The 21845-nt window shown below is 38.2% G+C and overlaps 1 protein-coding gene across 3 annotated transcripts in view; it reads left to right on the forward strand.

Annotated features, from left to right (window-relative positions):
- Positions 1-21845, forward strand: part of cdh4 (cadherin 4, type 1, R-cadherin (retinal)) — a 651213-nt gene that overhangs the window by 493529 nt on the left and 135839 nt on the right. For all 3 annotated transcript variants that reach the window (XM_061923832.2, XM_061923834.2, XM_061923835.2), the window contains one exon: positions 14714-14858. In XM_061923832.2, the coding sequence (XP_061779816.2) occupies positions 14714-14858 (145 nt within the window). The remainder of the gene's footprint in view (positions 1-14713; positions 14859-21845) is intronic.

Here is a 21845-nt window from a genome sequence, read left to right on the forward strand (position 1 = left end):
TCAGAGCAACAGTAAATGTCCCCTGTTCTCCAAATAAGAACACCACAATAGACTGTTGAGAAATTGTAGAAATTCATTACTAAAGTTGAAGTAAATGCGAAAAAAAAAAGTGTATTACTGAGATAAATTTGCGGACACACAAATCCAGGTAAAACATGTGCGCTCAGAAATGGAAAGGTAGTTTAAAGAAGCACTAAGTAACTTATGTATATATATATATATATATATATATATATATATATATATATATATATATATATATATATATATATATATATATATATATATATATATATATATATATATATATTAGGGATGTCCGATAATGGCTTTTTGCCGATATTCCGATATTGTCCAACTCTTTAATTACCGATACCGATATCAACCGATACCGATATCAACCGACATATGCAGTTGTGGAATTAACACATTATTATGCCTAATTTGGACAACCAGGTATGGTGAAGATAAGGTACTTTTTTAACAAATTAATAAATTAAGATAAATAAATTAAAAACATTTTCTTGAATAAAAAAGAAAGTGAAACAATATAAAAACAGTTACATAGAAACTAGTAATTAATGAAAATGAGTCAAATTAACTGTTAAAGGTTAGTACTATTAGTGGACCAGCAGCACGCACAATCATGTGTGCTTACGGACTGTATCCCTTGCAGACTGTATTGATATATATTGATATATAATGTAGGAACCAGAATATTAATAACAGAAAGAAACAACCCTTTTGTGTGAATAAGTGTGAATGAGTATGAATGGGGGAGGAAGGTTTTTTGGGTTGGTGCACTAATTGTAAGTGTATCTTGTGTTTTTTATGTTGATTTAATAAAAAAAATTAATAAAAAAAACGATACCGATAATATGCCATCTCCGGGTTGGGAAGGAGACCCAGCCCCAAGTGGAGGAGTTCAAGTACCTCGGAGTCTTGTTCACGAGTGAGGGAAAAGTGGATCGTGAGATCGACAGGGGGATTGGTGCGGCGTCTTCAGTAATGCGGACGCTGTATCGATCCGTTGTGGTGAAGAAGGAGCTGAGCCGGAAGGCAAAGCTCTCAATTTACCAGTCGATCTACGTTCCCATCCTCACCTATGGTCATGAGCTTTGGGTCATGACCGAAAGGACAAGAACACGGGTACAAGCGGCTGAAATTAGTTTCCTCCGCCGGGTGGCGGGGGTCTCCCTTAGAGATAGGGTGAGAAGCTCTGTCATCCGGGGGGAGCTCAAAGTAAAGCCGCTGCTCCTCCACATCGAGAAGAGCCAGATGAGGTGGTTCGGGCATCTGGTCAGGATGCCACCCGAACGCCTCCCTCGGGAGGTGTTTAGGGCACGTCCGACCTATACGAGGCCACAGGGAAGACCCAGGACACGTTGGGAAGACTATGTCTCCCGGCTGGCCTGGGAACGCCTCGGGGTCCCACAGGAAGAGCTGGAAGAAGTGGCTGGGGATAGGGAAGTCTGGGCTTCCCTGCTTAGGCTGCTGCCCCCGCGACCCGACCTCGGATAAGCGGAAGAAGATGGATGGATGGATGGATGGATGGATGGATACCAATAATAAAAAAAACGATACCAATGATTTCCGATATTACATTTTAATGCATTTATCGGCCGATAATATCGGTAGGCCGATATTATCGGACATCCCTAATATATATACATATATATATATAAAAGGTCACTAGGATAAGGAGAAACCATCCTTGCCCACGCACACCCTCCTGGTTTTTTGGAGTATAAATATTTGTGGTTTTGGCCCCAACCGCCGGACTCGATCTGGCCAATCTAAGTCTATGAAAACGAATCGATGAAGCCTACTCGGATGAGAGGCGAAACGTCTTCCAAGACAAACCAAGCAGTTCAGTTGCGATTAATTGAACGCCCTGAGATGACAATGACCTGGATGAATGAGAACCTTCATAGACACTGACTGTGTTGTATGGGAAATTAAAACGTTGTCAGGATCAACCCTGTTTCCCCTTTTTTATTATATTATAGAGGTTTATTTGAAATAGGGAGAGATACAAAAACATAGACATCTGAAACAGTTATCCAATGTATGCATCATAGTGTTTGTAGCCAAAGCTAATTTACAACACTTGTCCCCAACAACAACAACAACAACCATACTTGCCAACCCTCCCGGATTTTCCGGGAGACTCCCGAAATTCAGTGCCTCTCCCGAAAACCTCCCGGGACAAATTTTCTCCCGAAAATCTCCCGAAATTCAGGCGGAGCTGGAAACCACGCCCCCTCCAGCTCCATGCGGACCTGAGTGACGTCAGGTGCGCAACACCACGTAAATCGTTGGCCAACCAAAAAGTAACCCCAGTACGCTATAGCCAACATTCACCAGGAGATGGCAACAGACAAACATAGATCACTATTACATTCCTCCCCTTTTAGAAATGTATAGAAGTTACTCAAAATAAATAAACAACCCAATCAAAAAATGCAGCAGCTCGATTAAAAAACTGTACTTAAGCCACATTATTTCCTTTTTTTTTTTAGTACTGAACTCTTAACCCTCATTTGTAAAAAAATAACATGCTTATTATACAAACAGTATTTGTACACCTTTAACACACATTTTTATACTGTCTTCAGAGATTCTGTTTTTTTGGTGGTACTCGAAACCTTTCTGGGTACCTGCGAAAGGGTGTTCAGCATGGTTAGAAAAATAGTGACAGAGAATAGAACAAGGATGGACAATTCAACGCTTAACTCAACAATGAGTAGATGAGTGTTATGTGTGTGTATATGTGTCAATAAATGAACACTGAAATTCAAGTATTTCTCTTTTATATATATATATATATATATATATATATATATATATATATATATATATATATATGAAATACTTGACTTGGTGAATTCTAGCTGTAAATATACTCCTCCCCTCTTATCCCCGCCCCCAACCACGCCCCCCCCCCCCCCCCCCCCCCCACCCCCCGCCCCCCACCTCCCGAAATCGGAGGTCTCAAGGTTGGCAAGTATGACAACAACAACAACAACACAGATCCAACATCATTAAAATATTAAAATAAAAAAACAATAAGGCAAAGATGTGTCGATACAAATGATAATAGAAATAATACAGACAAAGTGCAAACTAGATAAAAGCCAATAATAATAATAACACAGACAAATTGCAGACTAGATAAAAACCAATTACCGTATTTTTCGGAGTATAAGTCGCACCGGAGTATAAGTCGCACCTGTCGAAAATGCATAATAAAGAAGGAAAAAAACATATATAAGTCGCACTGGAGCCCGGCCAAACTATGGAAAAAACTGGGACTTATAGTCCGAAAAATACGGTAGTAATAATTAGTAAAAACTAAACATGGGAACATGATTGTTGCTCAACTACCAATAATTTTGTTTGTTTTTTGAAAGTGACAAGTGCAGGTATACTTTTCAAAGTGTCAGGTTAAGAGTTCCATAGTTGTGGTCCTTTTATTGAAAAGGCAGTCTTCCAGTGGTACTAAGCAGGTGTTTATACTTATAACCCTCAAATACTTTGGTGTTACAACAACAGAAAACCGAGCAAAACAGTTAAGGATGTACTGGATTGTTCTGGAGGTTTGGTAATGTAATAGTTAAGTGGACGAGTGGGCTAAAAAGAAACTAAAAGTATGGTCCACTTATGCCAGAGCTGGCCTCACAAAAAACTGATGGCTTTTCCACACATGCAATGCAATCTGCACAAGCACATATATTTTTTCAGGCCTACAGATCACATTTAAATTTATTTCACCAGACAGAGAAACACACGTATACCATCTGCAGGGATCATTCAGAGGAACACACAAAGCCACAAAGGACAGAACCAAACATCCAGGAAAACATATATAAACCCGCAAACAGCATGTCCAAGAGTAAACGCAGTCACAAATGAATGCAAACAAAAATGCAGATTGATGATCACTCATGCTTGCTCAGGAGCGGTCCCACTTATCCTAGTCAAGCATCTTTCAGCGTGTCTCATTCACTGCTGAGAAAACAGACTGAGCTGTCCTGATTGTTAGTTATCTTTCGTGTTTGTTGTTGTTGTTGTTGTTGTGGTTCAGCCAATGGGAAAATTGCATTTTGAGGATCATTAATTGTCTCACGGAGGCTCTTTTAAATGACCCTCGTGTCTCCCCAGGGTGCACTGAATCAGCACTATGCTTATACAACATGTGTGTACTTCTATTTGTGCATGTTTTTTTTATGCATTCTCAAAAGCACACGCAAAGATTGGCATGTTTAACGGTGTGAAAGTCAAAGCAGGTGCAGGCATTGAAGCAAAAACTATTTAAAGGGGACATATGATCATTTTATTCTATGTTAAAGGGGAAATGCACTTTTTTTTTTATATTACCGTATTTTTCGGAGTATAAGTCGCACCGGAGTATAAGTCGCACCTGCCGAAAATGCATAATAAAGAAGGAGAAAAAACATATATAAGTCGCACTGGAGCCCGGCCAAACTATGAAAAAAACTGCGACTTATAGTATATATATACGGTACCTATCGTTCACAATTATTATGAAAGACGTGATGACGGATGTATTTTATTTTTTATATATATATATATATATATATAAATATATATATATATATATATATATATATATATATATATATATATATATATATATATATATATATATATATATATATATATTTATATATATATATATATTTTAGGGATGTCCGATAATGGCTTTTTGCCGATATTCCGATATTGTCCAACTCTTTAATTACCGATACCGATATCAACCGATATATGCAGTCGTGGAATTAACACATTATTATGCCTAATTTGGACAACCAGGTATGGTGAAGATAAGGTACTGTTTAAAAAAATTAATAGAATAAGATAAATAAATTTAAAACATTTTCTTGAATAAATATAAAGTAAAACAATATAAAAACAGTTACATAGAAACTAGTAATTAATGAAAATTAGTAAAATTAACTGTTAAAGGTTAGTACTATTAGTGGACCAGCAGCACACACAATCATGTGTGCTTACGGACTGTATCACTTGCAGACTGTATTGATATATATTGATATATAATGTAGGAACCAGAATATTAATAACAGAAAGAAACAACCCTTTTGTGTGAATAAGTGTGAATGAGTATGAATGGGGGAGGAAGGTTTTTTGGGTTGGTGCACTAATTGTAAGTGTATCTTGTGTTTTTTATGTTGATTTAATAAAAAAAATAAAAAAATAAAAAAACGATACTGATAATAAAAAAAAACGATACCGATAATTTCAGATATTACATTTTAATGCTTATATGCTTATACAGCATGTGTGTACTTCTATTTGTGCATGTTTTTTTTATGCATTCTCAAAAGCACACGCAAAGATTGACATGTTTAACGGTGTAAAAGTCAAAGCAGGTGCAGGCATTGAAGCAAAAACTATTTAAAAAAGTTAAAGTTAAAGTACCAATGATTGTCACACACACACTAGGTGTGGCGAGATTATTCTCTGCATTTGACCCATCACCCTTGATCACAGGGGACATACGATCATTTTATTCTATGTTAAAGGGGAAATGCACTTTTTTTTTATATTACCGTATTTTTCGGTGTATAAGTCGCACCGGAGTATAAGTCGCACCTGCCGAAAATGCATAATAAAGAAGGAAAAAAACATATATAAGTCGCACTGGAGCCCGGCCAAACTATGAAAAAAACTGCGACTTATAGTCCAGAAAATACGGTACATATCGTTCACAATTATTATGAAAGACATGATGACGGATGTATTTTCTTTTTTAATGCATTCTGAATAGTAAATAAATACAATCAAAAGTCTGCTTACACTGGAGCGTATGGTAGCCGCTCTATTCTGCCTGTTAAGCCTCCAAATAAAACATCCAAACTCCTCCATTAGTGTTTTGTTTACATGCTGTAAGTATATATGTAATGTAGTAACAGGCACATTATAATAACATTTCATTTTTTATTTTTTTTTCTCATTTTAAGCATATACAGCGTATTAATTTAAAAAACGCATCACTACGTGTCAGGTTCAAACACTGATGACATCTATTAAAACAGACGAGAAGCAAGGAATCATGCAGAGACAGAGTTACATTTTGCTCAATTGCCATACTTGCCAACCCTCCCGGATTTTCCGGGAGACTCCCGAAATCCAGCGCTTCCCCCAAAAACCTCCCGGGACAAATTTTCTCCCGAAAATCTCCCGAAATTCAGGCGGACCTGAGTGACGTGTCGACAGCCTGTTTTCACGTCCGCTTTAAATGATAAATGGGTTGTACTTGTATAACGCTTTTCTACCTTCAAGGTACTCAAAGCGCTTTGACACTACTTCCACATTTACCCATTCACACACACATTCACACACTGATGGAGGGAGCTGCCATGCAAGGCGCTAACCAGCACCCATCAGGAGCAAGGGTGAAGTGTCTTGCTCAGGACACAACGGACATGACGAGGTTGGTACTAGGTGGGGATTGAACCAGGGACCCTCGGGTCGCGCACGGCCACTCTTCCACTGCGCCACGCCGTCCCTTTCCCACAATATAAACAGCGCGCCTTCCCAATGACGTTATAACTGGAGAATGATCGAGGGCGAGTTCTTAGTTTCTTATGTGGGTTTATTGTTAGGCAGTTTCATTAACGTCCTCCCAGCGCGGCAACAACACACAACAGCAGTCACGTTTTTGTCTACCGTAAAGCAGTTTGTCTGCCGTAAACAGCAATGTTGTGACACTCTTAAACAGGACAATACTGCCATGCATATGTGACAATAACATCTAGGGCTTTTAGAGAGTGCAGTGCACAACTGCGCACACAACAAGGAGATGAAGCAGAATGCATCATCAGAGAGGGTGTTCAGCATGGTTAGAAAAATAGTGACAGAGAATAGAACAAGGATGGATAATTCAACCCTTAACTCAACAATGAGTAGATGAGTGTTATGTGTGTGTATATGTGTACATAAATGAACACTGAAATTCAAGTATTTCTCTTATTTATATATATATTTATATGTATATATATATATATATATATATATATATATATATATATATATATATATATATATATATATATATATATATATATATATATATATATATATATATGTATATGTATATATATTCATATATATATATATGAAATACTTGACTTGGTGAATTCTAGCTGTAAATATACTCCTCCCCTCTTAACGACGCCCCCAACCACGCCCCCGACCACGCCCCCGAACACGCAAGAAAATGCCTAATGAAAGACTTTTACTTGAAACAATATTTAAAATAAAACATCAACAGACACTAAAACGCACAATTACATTTGTTTCAATCAGCCCCTTAAGTCACCCAGCATGCAGCTATGAAATTATAAAATAAAATTGCTGAATAGATTATATGTCCGATGATTTTCATTTCTGTAAATATGTTGACACTCGCGTTGTCACGAGCACATCTTTCTTTCACAGTCGACTGCGTAACTGTGTCAGTTTTCACGTACCTTTTAGGGGTGCTAAGTAAAGACCCAAATTAGTGCTCGCAAAAAGGTGATCGGTGTTGATAAGTCACATAGGGCGTGCTGTGTAATATACTAGGGCTGCCTTCAAAAAAGGCACTTTAACAATTGCACAAACTGAGAGACAGACAGGCACCAATGCGAAGGTGTCATAAGATTAAACATGCAATCTAGTAAATAGCCAACATTTCAATAATTACCGTATTTTTCGGACTATAAGTCGCAGTTTATTTCATAGTTTGGCCGGGCTCCAGTGCGACTTATATATTTTTTCCTTTTTTATTATGCATTTTCGGCAGGTGCGACTTATACTCCGGTGTGACTTATACTCCGAAAAATACTGTAATCAAAGATATAATTATACACATTGAGTCTATTAGAGTGCTAAAACTGCCAAGAGTTAATCAATAGTCAATTGTGCAGCTCATTAAACATCATAACATCTTTTTTTTTTTTTTTTGAGGAAGTTACATTTTGTGTTTAGTTGTTTGTTTTCATTGCTGCTATTTTGACTGTTTTTAAAAAAAATACATAAACAAGGTTAATTTTTTTTTTTTAGCAACATTTTATTAGTCATTTTAATTTTTGTAACAGCTGAATGAGCAGCACAGTTACAGTATATGTATGATTGAATAATTCACCTTTGTTGCTAGTAAGCCATACTTGCCAACGTTGAGACCTCCGATTTCGGGAGGTGGGGGGTGGGGGCGTGGTCGGGGGTGGGGAGGGGCGTGGTTAGGGGCGTGGTTAAGAGGGGAGGAGTATATTGACAGCTAGAATTCACCAAGTCAAGTATTTCATACATATATATATATATATATATAGATATAGATATAGATATAGATATCTACATCCTGAAAATATGCAAACAAAACTGTGTTTAGATAATTGATACTTCAAACTTGCATAAATAAATATTAAGGAATATAACATAACTTGGCTTCTGAGAGTTTCAAAATGTAATGAATAAAATGCTAAAGTTGTTGATAAACAAGCAATTATTTTAATAATTAAATATGGTCATTTTAAATGAATTATTATGATAATTTAAAATCAATTATTTTAATAATTAAATATGGTCATTTTAAATGAATTATTATGATAACTTAAAATCAGTTATTTGAAATATGTTTATTTTAATGTATAATTCTATGGCTGGATGTAATAAGAAGTCACGAAAAAATACAAATAAAAATACAATTAATTTTGATGTTTTTAGCAAAATATAGTAAAAATGTATTTAGTTTTTTTTTTTTTTTTTTAATTAATAAATATATTTATTTTTAGGTAAAATAAACATAATAATACAATTTATCTCTAGTCTGGATGATTTAGTTCTTGTCACCCTGTTGTCCTCCCGTCATGAAAAAAGGCTGTCCTCACTCACGTCCGCATGGAGCTGGAGGGGGCGTGGCTTCCAGCTCCGGCTGAAAATCGGGAGATTTTCGGGAGAATATTTGTCCCGGGAGCTTTTCGGGAGAGGCGCTGAATTTCGGGAGTCTCCCGGAAAATTCCGGAGGGTTGGCAAGTATGTAGTAAGCACATGCCTAAAATAACCTAAGCTGCATTTAGAAGTCAATGGAAAATTTAGAGCCATTAAATATGTGTACGCTTTATTATCTCATTTCTATCTATCTAAATCTGCTTATTCATGAAGAGAGAAACGCTAATTGGGTTGCACTCTTTATTCTGCTCACTTAACAGACGCAATCCACTTTGCACGTGTTAAGTAGATCAGCTTTGTGTGTGCTATCAAGTTTGCACGTGTTTTAGTTAGGGTTGTACAGTATACCGGTATTAGTATAGTACCGCGATACTAATGGACCATATTCGGTACTATACCGCCTCTAAAAAGTACCGGTCCGCCAAAATGTAAACAAACGCCATTGGTGGATCTACACCTGACATCCACTGTAATGATATTTTATGTAACATAGCAAAAAAAAAATGTAAGACAAAGCTGGCAAAAATTATTGCTATGTTACATAAAATCAAAACCTCTGTAAATCAAAAGGCTCTTAACATGTTATATAATTCTTTTGTACTCCCATATCTTAATTATTGTGTTGAAATCTGGGGTAACAATTACAAATCAAACATCAACTCTATATTCTTACTTCAAAAGAAAGCGATTAAAATTGTAAATAATGCGGATTATCACGACCATACCAATGCTCTGTTTATTAAATTAAAAACATTAAAACTGCACGATCTTGTTGACCTCAACACTGCTATTGTGACGTACAAAGCTCATAACCACATGCTGCCTCGGTGTCTACAGGAGAGGTTCAAACCCAGAGAGAGTCCCTATGACCTCAGAGGTTCAGCTGTCTTCCAGAAAGCTAAGATAAGAAAGAGCTTAAAGGGGAACATTATCACAATTTCAGAAGGGTTAAAACCATTAAAAATCAGTTCCCAGTGGCTTATTTTATTTTTCGAAGTTTTTTTCAAAATTTTATCCATCACGCATTATCCCTAAAAAAAGCTTCAAAGTGCCTGATTTTAACCATTGTTATATACACCCGTCCATTTTGCTGTGACGTCACACAGTGATGCCAATACAAACAAACATGGCGCATAGAACAGCAAGGTATAGCGACATTAGCTCGGATTCAGACTCGGATTTCAGCGGCTTAACACTGTCTGATAAGATAATTACTAACAACTATGAACTAGGTTTACAGCATATGAAATACATTTGACAACAACATGCACTTTGAGAGTGCAGACAGCCCATTTCAGGCGCGCTAAGAACATATTTTTCCACGATTTCAGCACTCAGGTTAACCATACCTAAATAGACACAAAATACTGCATTACACAAGACTACTCGAATGTACTCGAATGATTGAAAAAAATATTTTTTTTTAGCTAAATTATTGGTAAACACAGTTTATGTATAATAATTTACGTAAAACCGCGAGTAATGAATAAAGTTTTCATCAATTAATATATTCTGTAGACATACCCTCATCCGCTCTCTTTTCCTGAAAGCTGATCTGTCCAGTTTTGGAGTTGATGTCAGCAGGCCAGGGAAGCTAGGGTCGATATTCTTCTTTTGATCATCTTCGGTGGCATAAGGGACGGTGTGAGCCAAGACATCCAGGGGGTTTACAAACTGCCGCCATTGCTTGCCGTGCTACCGAGGTCCTTTGTCCCTGAATAGCTCACACACTCCGGCAGATTCAATGGGGGTCTGGCGGCAGATTTCTTTGACTTTATCGTTGGAAATGCATCTGCTTTGAGTGTCGCAGGATATCCACACATTCTTGCCATCTCTGTCGTAGCATAGCTTTCGTCGGTAAACTGTGCGGAACAAACGGCTGACCATTTTGTCGGCTTTCCCCACAGCCTCGTATTTTGAACAAATGTTGTCCAATTTCTTGCCACTTTCGCATCTTTGGGCCACTGGTGCAACTTGAATCCGTCCCTGTTCGTGTTGTTACACCCTCCGACAACACACCGACGAAAGTGAGAAAATGGCGGATTGCTTCCCGATGTGACGTCAATAAGCTCCGAGAGCGAATAATAGAAAGGTGTTTAATTCGCCAAAATTCACCCATTTAGAGTTCGGAAATCGGTTAAAAAAATATATGGTCTTTTTTCTGCAACATCAAGGTATATATTGACGCTTACATAGGTCTGGTGATAATGTTCCCCTTTAAAAAGTAGATATGTTTCTGTCAGGGGGGTTCAACTGTGGACCAGTTTGGATGATTCCTAAAAATATTCCAGTTCCATTCACACATTTAAAAAACACTTTAAGACCAATGTCTTGAAAAAAAATTCAACACTGTAGTTAATACTATGATCAATGTTAATTAAAAACTAAATGTGAGATATAAATAATAATGGAAGTATAATTGTTTCTATATAGTATATAATTGGTGCAAAGGTTTAACACGTGTGGATATTTCACATGCCTTTACTGTGTATATAATTGAACAGTGTTTATGCTGTGTATAATTTATAATATGTTGTGCAAAGGACATTTCATAATTTTCGGAAGTTCATCTTGTACTTGACATTGTTTATAGGGTTAGGCGCAATAAGTCTTCAACTTCAGCCTAAACCCTTTCGGTCTGCAACATTTTTCTTTTTCAATCTATGAATGTACAACTGTTTGTTTATTTTGTTGACCATTGACCAAAGAAGAATAATAAACTAAAAAAACTAAACTATCAAGTACAGGTGCGTATCTAGTCGATACTACTATGATTACGTCGATATTTGTTGGCATGACAACATCTTCTTTGTGTATATTTTGTTCATGAACTCAGGAAATATGTCCCTGGACACATGAGGACTTTGAATATGACCAATGTATGATCCTGTAACGACTTGGTATCGCATTGACACCCAAATTTGTGGTATCATCCAAAACTAATGTAAAGTATCCAACAACAGAAGGATAAGTGATTATTACATTTTAACAGAAGTGTAGATAGAACATGTTAAAAGATAAAGTAAGCAGATATTAACAGTAAATGAACAAGTAGATTAATAATTCATTTTCTACCACTTGTCCTTAATAATGTTGACAAAATAATAGAATGGAAAATGACACAATATGTTACTGCAGACTAAATTAGGAGCCTTTGTTTGCTTACTTACTACTAAAAGACAAGTTGTCTTGTATGTTCACTATTTTATTTAAGGACAAACTTGCAATAAGAAACATATGTTTAATGTACCGTAAGATTTTTTGTTAAAATAAAGCCAATAATGCCATTTTTTTGTGGTCCCCTTTATTTAGAAAAATATCGAAAAGTACCAAAAAGTATCAAAAATAATTTTGGTATTGGGACAACACTAGTTTTAGTACGTGCAAACCTTTAGTCGATCAGGACCTTGATATCTTAATAAGTGCTTCCACCTTGCGGCGACGTCACATCTTAGCCAGGATGCAAAACCCTACGAACAGAGGCATCTAAAATGCATTAACCTTATTAATTGAAGATTTGTTTTTGTTTTTGATTGATTGATTGATTGAAACTTTCATTAGTAGATTGCACAGTACAGCACATATTCCGTACAATTGACCACTAAATGGTAACACCCGAATAAGTTTTTCAACTTGTTTATGTTAGGTCCACGTTAATCAATTTATGGTACAAAAATATACTATCAGCATAATACAGTCATCACACAAGTTAATCATCAGAGCATATACATTGAATTATTTACATTATTTACAATCCGGGGGGTGGGATGTGGAGGGGGTTAACACAAGTATCCAACATTGTAACAATTTTTATAAGTCAAAATAAAAATAAATTAAATGTATCATAGGTCCACCTTAAAGATATGTGTTTTGTAATGTATCTATGGGCAATCAAATTTGGATAATTGTGTGCGGGTTTTATCCTATAAGAGAGCAGATTTCCATTTCTACAAAAAGGATCAACATTTCTCGTACGGGGAGATTAGTGTAAGCCTTAGTTAAACATGCTATTCGGTTATATGGCCATTACAAAGCTTCAATTCTTATCAGATATTGTTATTGGTAATTGGTGGAGAAAGGCGAGTGTGTGAAAGCAGCCATGGAGATTAAGACGTCTCACTGTGGATGAAGATTACTTTTGTCAGCCCAAACCCACTATCCTCATCACACCACCGCCATGTCGAGTTGCATTCAACTGAACAAGTGAATTCCTCACTCTGACCTTTTTCCGTACACTACTTTCTTGTCCGTCTTCTTTATCAGTTCATCAGTTGATGTTATCTACCTGTATTTTTCGGAGTATAAGTCGCACCGGAGTATAAGTCGCACCTGCCGAAAATGCATAATAAAGAAGGGAAAAAACCAGTGACGTGCGGTGAGGTTGATGGCTGGTGAGGCACTGACTTCATCACAGTCAGATTTACAAACATATGAACCCTAAAGAGTATCTTATTCACCATTTGATTGGCAGCAGTTAACGGGTTATGTTTAAAAGCTCATACCAGCATTTTTCCCTGCTTGGCACTCAGCATCAAGGGTTGAAATTGGGGGTTAAATCACCAAAAATTATTCCCGGGCGCGGCGCCGCTGCTGCCCACTGCTCCCCTCACCTCCCAGGGGGGGATCAAGGGATGGGTCAAATGCAGAGGACAAATTTCACCACACCTAGTGTGTGTGTGACAATCATTGGTACTTTAACTTAACTTTAACTTTACACATACAAACTGTAGCACACAAAAAAGCACATTTAATAAAAAAAACGTTATTATGGTCTTACCTTTACTTATAAATAAAGTTCATTCGCCGCTGTTGTGCTGGATTAATGCACCCCCTGACGAGAGTGTTATATCAACTAAAGCCCTCACTTAAACTTTCCACGTGCAAGATTGAATCTATTTAAAAAAGTGTAACCGAGGGTTTATAAATTTCGCCTATACTGTATGAAACTACAAAATAACAAACACGGAGGCTCCAGTTTACACGAGGACCACTTTATTTACCTTCTTTCAAAAACCTCCGCTCCACTACAACATGTCATCACTTCCGCTCTTGGCGCCTTCAAAATAAGAGCTCAAGGCATATACTGTATAACAGCGCATAACAGGAACTTAACATCACAAATAGGAAAGCCCATAAAAATAGGTTACAAAAGTTATTTAATAAGAAGCCAAAAAGTGCAAAAACAATAATGTTCATGTTGGAGGAGTTGTGAATTAGATACACCTGCAGTCTGCAGGTGTACCTAATGTTGTGGCCCTGCAGTCATTCTCAACTCCTAGAGGCAGGTGAGGCAGGGCCTCACCTGCCTCTAGTGACTGCACGTCACTGAAAAAAACATATATTAGTCGCACTGGAGCCCGGCCAAACTATGAAAAAAACTGCGACTTTTAGTCCAAAAAATACGGTACTTGTAGTCCAACCCCCGCCCTCTACCTCCGAATCAACACCTGCGTTTTATTTTCGCTTCTGTTACTGTGTGACACTTTTCCTCTGTTTATGTGTCGATAATAAAACTAACAGCATGAAGTCCAGTTGGAAAAAAATAAGCCAGAAAATATGACCCAATTAAATGAGACTGTCAATTAACAAGTCAAGGTTGCACAGAACAATTAGCAAGCAGAGTTTCATTACATAAATCCCTACAAAATATTGTTAAGCCTCGTTTTGAGTGTCTGTGTTCATTGACAGCGCTGAAATCTAACGGTGTGTTCTTTGTTGCTCTGCTGTTTGTTCACAGTTGCGAGCGCATGCAGTGGACATGAATGGCAACCAGGTGGAGAATCCGATAGATCTGTACATCTATGTGATTGATATGAACGACAACCGACCTGAGTTTAAAAATCAGGTGTACAACGGTTCTGTGGCTGAAGGATCCAAACCAGGTAAGACCACTGAAGGGTGGGGAGAGTAGGTTATAAATAGCAAAGGCTAATAGGAATAGGTTATATATATATTGGGGCGGCATGGCGTAGTGGGTAGAGCAACCGTGCCAGAAACCTGAGGGTTGCAGGTTCGCTCCCCGCCTCTTACCATCAAAAAATCGCTGCCGTTGTGTCCTTGGGCGGGACACTTCACCCTTTGCCCCCGGTGCCACTCACACCGGTGAATTGAATGATAGGTGGTGGTCGGAGGGGCCGTTGGCGCAAATTGCAGCCACGCTTCCGTCAGTCTACCCCAGGGCAGCTGTGGCTATGAAAGTAGCTTACCACCACCAGGTGTGAATGAATGATGGGTTCTACATGTCAAGCGACTTTGGGTACTTAGAAAAGCGCTATATAAATCCCAGGTATTATTATTATTATTATATATAAATAGAAAAATGGAGTAGATTGTGTTCTTGTGATCCAAAGAGAATGTAAAAAAACAACGACAGCAAACCAAACCAAATAAAATCATTTAAAGACCTTGCACTAAACAGTTTGTGCAAGCTATAAAATAGCGTGTAGTCGTGGGCGTGTTCTGTGTGCAACTGTAAAGTGGTGCAGACTGCTTTATTTAAATGAGGATTTTATACACGGGGCATCACCAAGGAGACACTCTAATTTACTGCACATTCATGTGGCGTTTTGCTACGTTTTCTAACTTGCAGGAGACATCTACCACTTTTTATGGGCATTTTTGACGCTGTCCTGCAGTGCGTCTACAATAGCTATGCGCATACTTGCCAACCCTCCCGGATTTTCCGGGAGACTCCCGAAATTCAGCGCCTCTCCCGAAAACCTCCCGGGACAAATTTCCTTCCAAAAATCTCCCGAAATTCAGGCGGAGCTGGAGGCCACGCCCCCTCCAGCTCCATGTGGACCTGAGTGATGTGTTGACAGCCTGTTTTCACGTCCGCTTTCCCACAATATAAACAGCGTGCCTGCCCAATCACGTTATAACTGTAGAATGATCGAGGGCGAGTTCTTGGTTTCTTATGTGGGTTTATTGTTAGGCAGTTCCATTAACATCCTCCCAGCGCGGCAACAGCACACAACAACAGCAGTCACGTTTTCGTCTACCGTAAAGCAGTTCGTCTGCCGTAAACAGCAATGTTGTGACACTCTTAAACAGGACAATACTGCCATCTACTGTACATGCATATGTGGCAATAACATCTAGGGCTTTTAGAGAGTGCAGTGCACAACTGCGCACACAACAAGGAGACGAAGCAGAAGATCGAGGAAGATACAGCCATGGCGACGTCGACGACGAGTAAGATGAAGAAATACGCTTGTAAGTTCCAAGCCGCAGCTGCGATTGGACCTGGATAGCCTCCGGGAAGAAGTAGTGGACTACCAAGTGCTTGGCAGTGAAAAATAGTGACAGAGAATAGAACAAGGATGGACAATTCAACCCTTAACTCAACAATGACTAGATGAGTGTTATGTGTGTGTATATGTGTAAATAAATGAACACTGAAATTCAAGTATTTCTCTTACATATATATATATATATATATATATATATATATATATATATATATATATATATATATATATATATATATATATATATATATATAATAAAATCAATATATATATTGATTTTTGAAATGGAGGTCTCAAGGTTGGCAAGTATGGCTATGCGCATTGTCTTTTTCCTGTTTTTGTTTGTATGGTATTGTTCTTGTATTATATTGTTTATGTTAAATGTGGAATGATTGAGAGGGGTTGGGATATTATAAGCATCTGCTTCATCCAACCCCTTTTCAAGCCTTGCACAAATGTCTCTGCCAAGATGAAAAAAAAAAAGTGTTGTTGTAATGTGCAGGTATGAAATAAATACTTCAATTCAATCCATATGGACACATTTAATTGAATTAAAAGCCTAAATGCTTCATGTAAACACGCCATTTGGAGTATTCCGACCCGATCACACGCGTTCGGATCAAAATTTCTTACCGATCGAGACGGGTGGTTTATGCTCATAGTCATGCGGATTGTATCTTCTAAAATTCGGGTTAGAATCATCCTTACTGCGCATGTTTTCGATGTCAGATATACTTTGGTGGTGAAGGTGGACTACATTTAATAGTCTCGGAATGAAGTGATTGTCTTGCTGTTGTCTCCCCCATTCAACATGTACAGAAGTAGTGTTATATATAGTTGAGTTTGTTGCTTTAAAACGAGAAAAAAGTATGGTATGGAGTCTCATGCGTCGATGTAACAATATCAGAAGGGATCCAATTGTCGTCTTAACGAGCTGTTTTATTCACTACAATACATCTACTCAAAGTGCTAACTGCTAGCCTCAAACACATACACACAATGTTAAAACATGAATATGCGCCGCAACCCGTGCATAATCACAACATAAAAATCATAGAGCTGCTTAATTTCAAAAAGAGAGGTAAAACAAAAGTAGTGAACAGCAGGAAACAATGATACCATACCATATCAACCTAAATAAATACTGTGATAACGTCGGACAAACAAAAAAGCACAGAGCCATGTTTGTTAACAGTGGAAGTCTAATGCGTCTTCAGCACCTGCAGTGAGCAAACTCGTCCAAAAGATGGCGCCACAGCAAATAGTAACACACCTTTCCGTTTATGTCATGCCAAAGTAAAGTATTCCGATTTAAGTTGTGATGCATGAAAATGCACGTCATAATCAGATATTTTTTTCAGTACAGTAACATTCTAATCCGAATGATGATCATATTAAATAAATGTTGTCCTTGTACACGTGGCTATTGACACCACTATATATTTTTATTTTTGTTGCCACTAAAGGTGCGCTCATTGGAGAAAGGCTGCACTTATGGGCTCAAGACACACACAAAAAAAGCATATTTTAATTTGTATTTTTTCATCTAGGAAATATTTTAATAATATATATTGTATCTGAAATAAACAAACGTCATTTTGAAAATATTAAAGGACACCAAATTGCATTACGTTTTAATCAGCCCTTTAAAGGGGAACTGCACTTTTTTGTGAAATTTGCCTATCATTCACAATCATTATGAGAGTTTTTTTTTTTTTTTTTAGGATTTTAAAGATGATAAAAAACACTTAGAAGATGTGGCTAATGGGAGTCACCGTTGTAGCCTTCAAAGCCCTCTAAAACGACTTCAAAACACACAATCAACGTTTCATGTACACACTGCAAGTCTGTATATAGTGTAGTAACAGACACGTTCGTAACAATATGCAATCTGTCCAATATTTACCGTATTTTGGTCCTTTTAATCATTTTAATAGGGATTAATTTCTTCCGCGCATTGATTTCCGTTTCCATAGCAGCGCACTTCCAGCATCTGGCAGCAACTGTGTGTTCCTACTTCCGGAAACGAACCTGATTGTGTTTTCTAATCATGGCAAACTTGGTAATAGACAACGAAGACGACTATTTTTGTACAAATGAGGATTCACAACCTTATCTTTTTTTGAAGATGAATATAAGGAGGATGAACTGCTGCTTCTAGAAGCGAGCACGAAGAAAGAGTGAGACGTCGGAGCAGACGGAAGCCGAGATAGTGAGGTCGGTGTGACTCAAAGCTGTATATGTGGAACTTGAAGCCAAGCTATTTTGACATAAAGGGAGTGCTTACCCAGCTGGACCAAACGCACAACTGTCAATCGAGTGAGTCACTCTTTAAATACTAATCATGATACACGCAGCACGTCATGCGTGTTATTACAACTACAGTATATATGCTGTCTTGCTAGCTTTGTACAAACAAAACATGAAATATGGGCTAATACTTTACAGATACTGTAATATGATTGTTTATGTTTATGTTTTTCAATCACCTATCTCATTGTGTTGTGCAGTACAAACTCAAACACGTTTTGTGCTGACGCAAAAACTAGCTTATCTATTTCTGTCGCTACCTATTCGGGCTAATACCCAAGCCTGCTAATGTGTTACTACGCTAGAAAAAGAGTTCCTATGTGTTTGCTCTTACAATAACAATGTTGCGACAGTTTGGTTATTATACAGGTTACGGAACGTAAATTTAGCATTGTTGACGGTTTTTGACTGCATTTTTAAAGTGATTTAGAGGTAAAATTGATTGCTCCCATTAGCTGCAATGCTCGCCAAATTAGAATACAAAAAAAACACCAACCTTTGTCTTCTTGTTTCTCATAAGTATTGTGAACGATAGGGAAAATTAAAACAAAAAAAAGTGCAGTTCCCTTTTAAGTCCTCGACCAACTATAAGATTATAAAATGATGTTGCTGATTAGACAATATGTCAAATTTGTTATTATTTTTATTTCTGACCATCCAAAATGTAGGACGTAGGACACATAGGACGTAGGATTCTCGTCTCTCCATCATCTGTTTGTGCAGCCGTGTGTGGAACTGTCGGTTTGTGCGTCCTTCCGACACATGCTAAATATAACGCAAAATAGCGTTCACAAAACAGTGATGTATGCGTTGATAAATCACATTGAGCATGCTAAATAGTTTTATGTGCATCTTCTCCTTCCAGTAGTGTGGGCGTTTTGATAATCAGCGTATATTTTGCATATTAATAAGGACAGAGACGCAAAATGAATGGCACGCCTTATTCTGCTCACTTAACAGACGCAATCCACTTTGCACACGTGGAGTAGATCAGCTTTGCTTGTGCTATCAATTTTGCACGTGTTTTAGTACACGCTAGTGTTGTCCCGATACCAAACTGTATTTCGATACTTTTCTAAATAAAGGGGACCTTTTAACAACAAAGCTTACGGTACATTAAACATATGTTTATTATTGCAATTTTGCCCTTAAATAAAATAGTGAACATACAAGACAACTTGTCTTTTAGTAGTCCATCCATCCATCTTCTTCCGCTTATCCGAGGTCGGGTCGCGGGGGCAGCAGCCTAAGCAGGGGAGCCCAGACTTCCCTCTCCCCAGCCACTTCGTCCAGGTCCACCCGGGGGATCCCGAGGCGTTTTAGTAGTAAGTAAACAAACACAAACTCCTAATTTAGTCTGCTGACATATGCAGTAACATATTGTGTCATTTATCATTCTATTATATTGTCAACATTATTAAGGACAAGTGGTAGAAAATGAATTATTAATCTACTTGTTCATTTACTGTTAATAGCTGCTTACTTTCTCTTTTAACATGTTCTATCTACGTACACTTCTGTTAAAATGTAATAATTACGTATCCTTCTGTTGTTTGGATGCTTTACATTAGTTTTGGATGATACCACAAATTTAGGTATCAATCTGATACCAAGTAGTTTCAGGATCATACATTGGCCATATTCAGGGGGAGGGGGTGGACCGGTACCTTTTAGAGGCGGTACTATACCAATTCCGATGTTACGTACGGCGGGGGAAGGAGACGACACAACGGAAGAAATCAGTTAGATAGGTTTATTGAATCTGATGTATGCTAGTCTAAGTAAAAGGTGTAAGACGATGTGTAGAATTAATCATGTAAATGTTACCAAAGGTTGTTGTATGTGCGTATTGGATGAATCCTTTGTCAGACTAAAGGGGTAAGGTGAGAAGGCAGTACGTGGGCAGGCAAGCGGTCGGGGGAAGAGAGAAGCAACGAGGTCCGTGTCCAAGCAGGGGTCGAGGATCGAGGGAGGCAGTCCAGAATCCAGAGGGAAGTCGAGGCACACAGCTCGATCACGGGAAACAGGGGAAGCACTGCGGGGGACACAAATGACATAAGACAAGGGAACAGGGAAAGGCGCAGAGAGAGAGCAAGTACGCGGAAAGGAAGCCAGAGACGGGATGCTTACTACGAGAGTGAACTACGTCCCGGCACTGGATCTTCGGGTCCGCTGGTCTTTATGTTGTCTGTCTTCATTCCCAGCTACGCTGATTAGTGATTGCCTGCAGCTTTTCCAGCGCTTGGCTGCGATGCGGCCAGAGGTTCCAGCGGAGGTGCCGGCCGAGCTTGCAGCAGAAGGCATGAGGGATTACGCATGTGCCGTGACAACTGATATACCGTACAACCCTAGTACACGCAAACTTTTAGTAAATCAAGCCCCAAATGCATATTTGTTACCTTCTTTCGTGAGTCTCTTTGCTCATACAAAATGAAACACCATTAATATACGTTTGTAGATTAAATATGATGATATTTCATTCTGATTATCCAAATTCACCCATAGCTAAGAAATTGTATTGTTTGACAGCACTAGTTTATCCCTTAAAGCGGAACATTATCACAATTTCAGAATGGTTAAAACCATTAAAAATCAGTTCCCAGTGGCTTATTTTATTTTTCAAAGTTTTTTTCAAAATTTTACCCATCACGCAATATCCCTAAAAAAAGCTTCAAAGTGCCTGATTTTAACCATCGTTATATACACCCGTCCATTTTCCTGTGACGTCACATAGTGAAGCCAACACAAACTAACATATCGGAAAGAACAGCAAGCTATAGCGACATTAGCTCGGATTCAGACTCGGATTTCAGCGGCTTAAGCGATTCAACAGATTACGCATGTATTGAAATGGATGGTTGTAGTGTGGAGGCAGGTAGCGAAAACGAAATTGAAGAAGAAACTGAAGCTATTGAGCCATATCGGTTTGAACCGTATGCAAGCGAAATCGACGAAAACGACACGACAGCCAGCGACACGGGAGAAAGCGAGGACGAATTCGGCGATCGCCTTCTAACCAACGATTGGTATGTGTTTGTTTGGCATTAAAGGAAACTAACAACTATGAACTAGGTTTACAGCATATGAAATACATTTGGCAACAACATGCACTTTGAGAGTGCAGACAGCCCAATTTTCATCAATTAATATATTCTGTAGACATACCCTCATCCGCGCTCTTTTCCTGAAAGCTGATCTGTCCAGTTTTGGAGTTGATGTCAGCAAGCCAGGGAAGCTAGGGTCGATATTCTTCTCTTGATAAGACATCCAGAGGGTTTAGCTCGCTCGTCTGCGGGAACAAAATGTCGC

The sequence above is a fragment of the Nerophis lumbriciformis genome, linkage group LG28, assembly GCF_033978685.3.
Source record: "Nerophis lumbriciformis linkage group LG28, RoL_Nlum_v2.1, whole genome shotgun sequence".
In the NCBI taxonomy this organism is placed as follows: Eukaryota; Metazoa; Chordata; class Actinopteri; order Syngnathiformes; family Syngnathidae; genus Nerophis; species Nerophis lumbriciformis.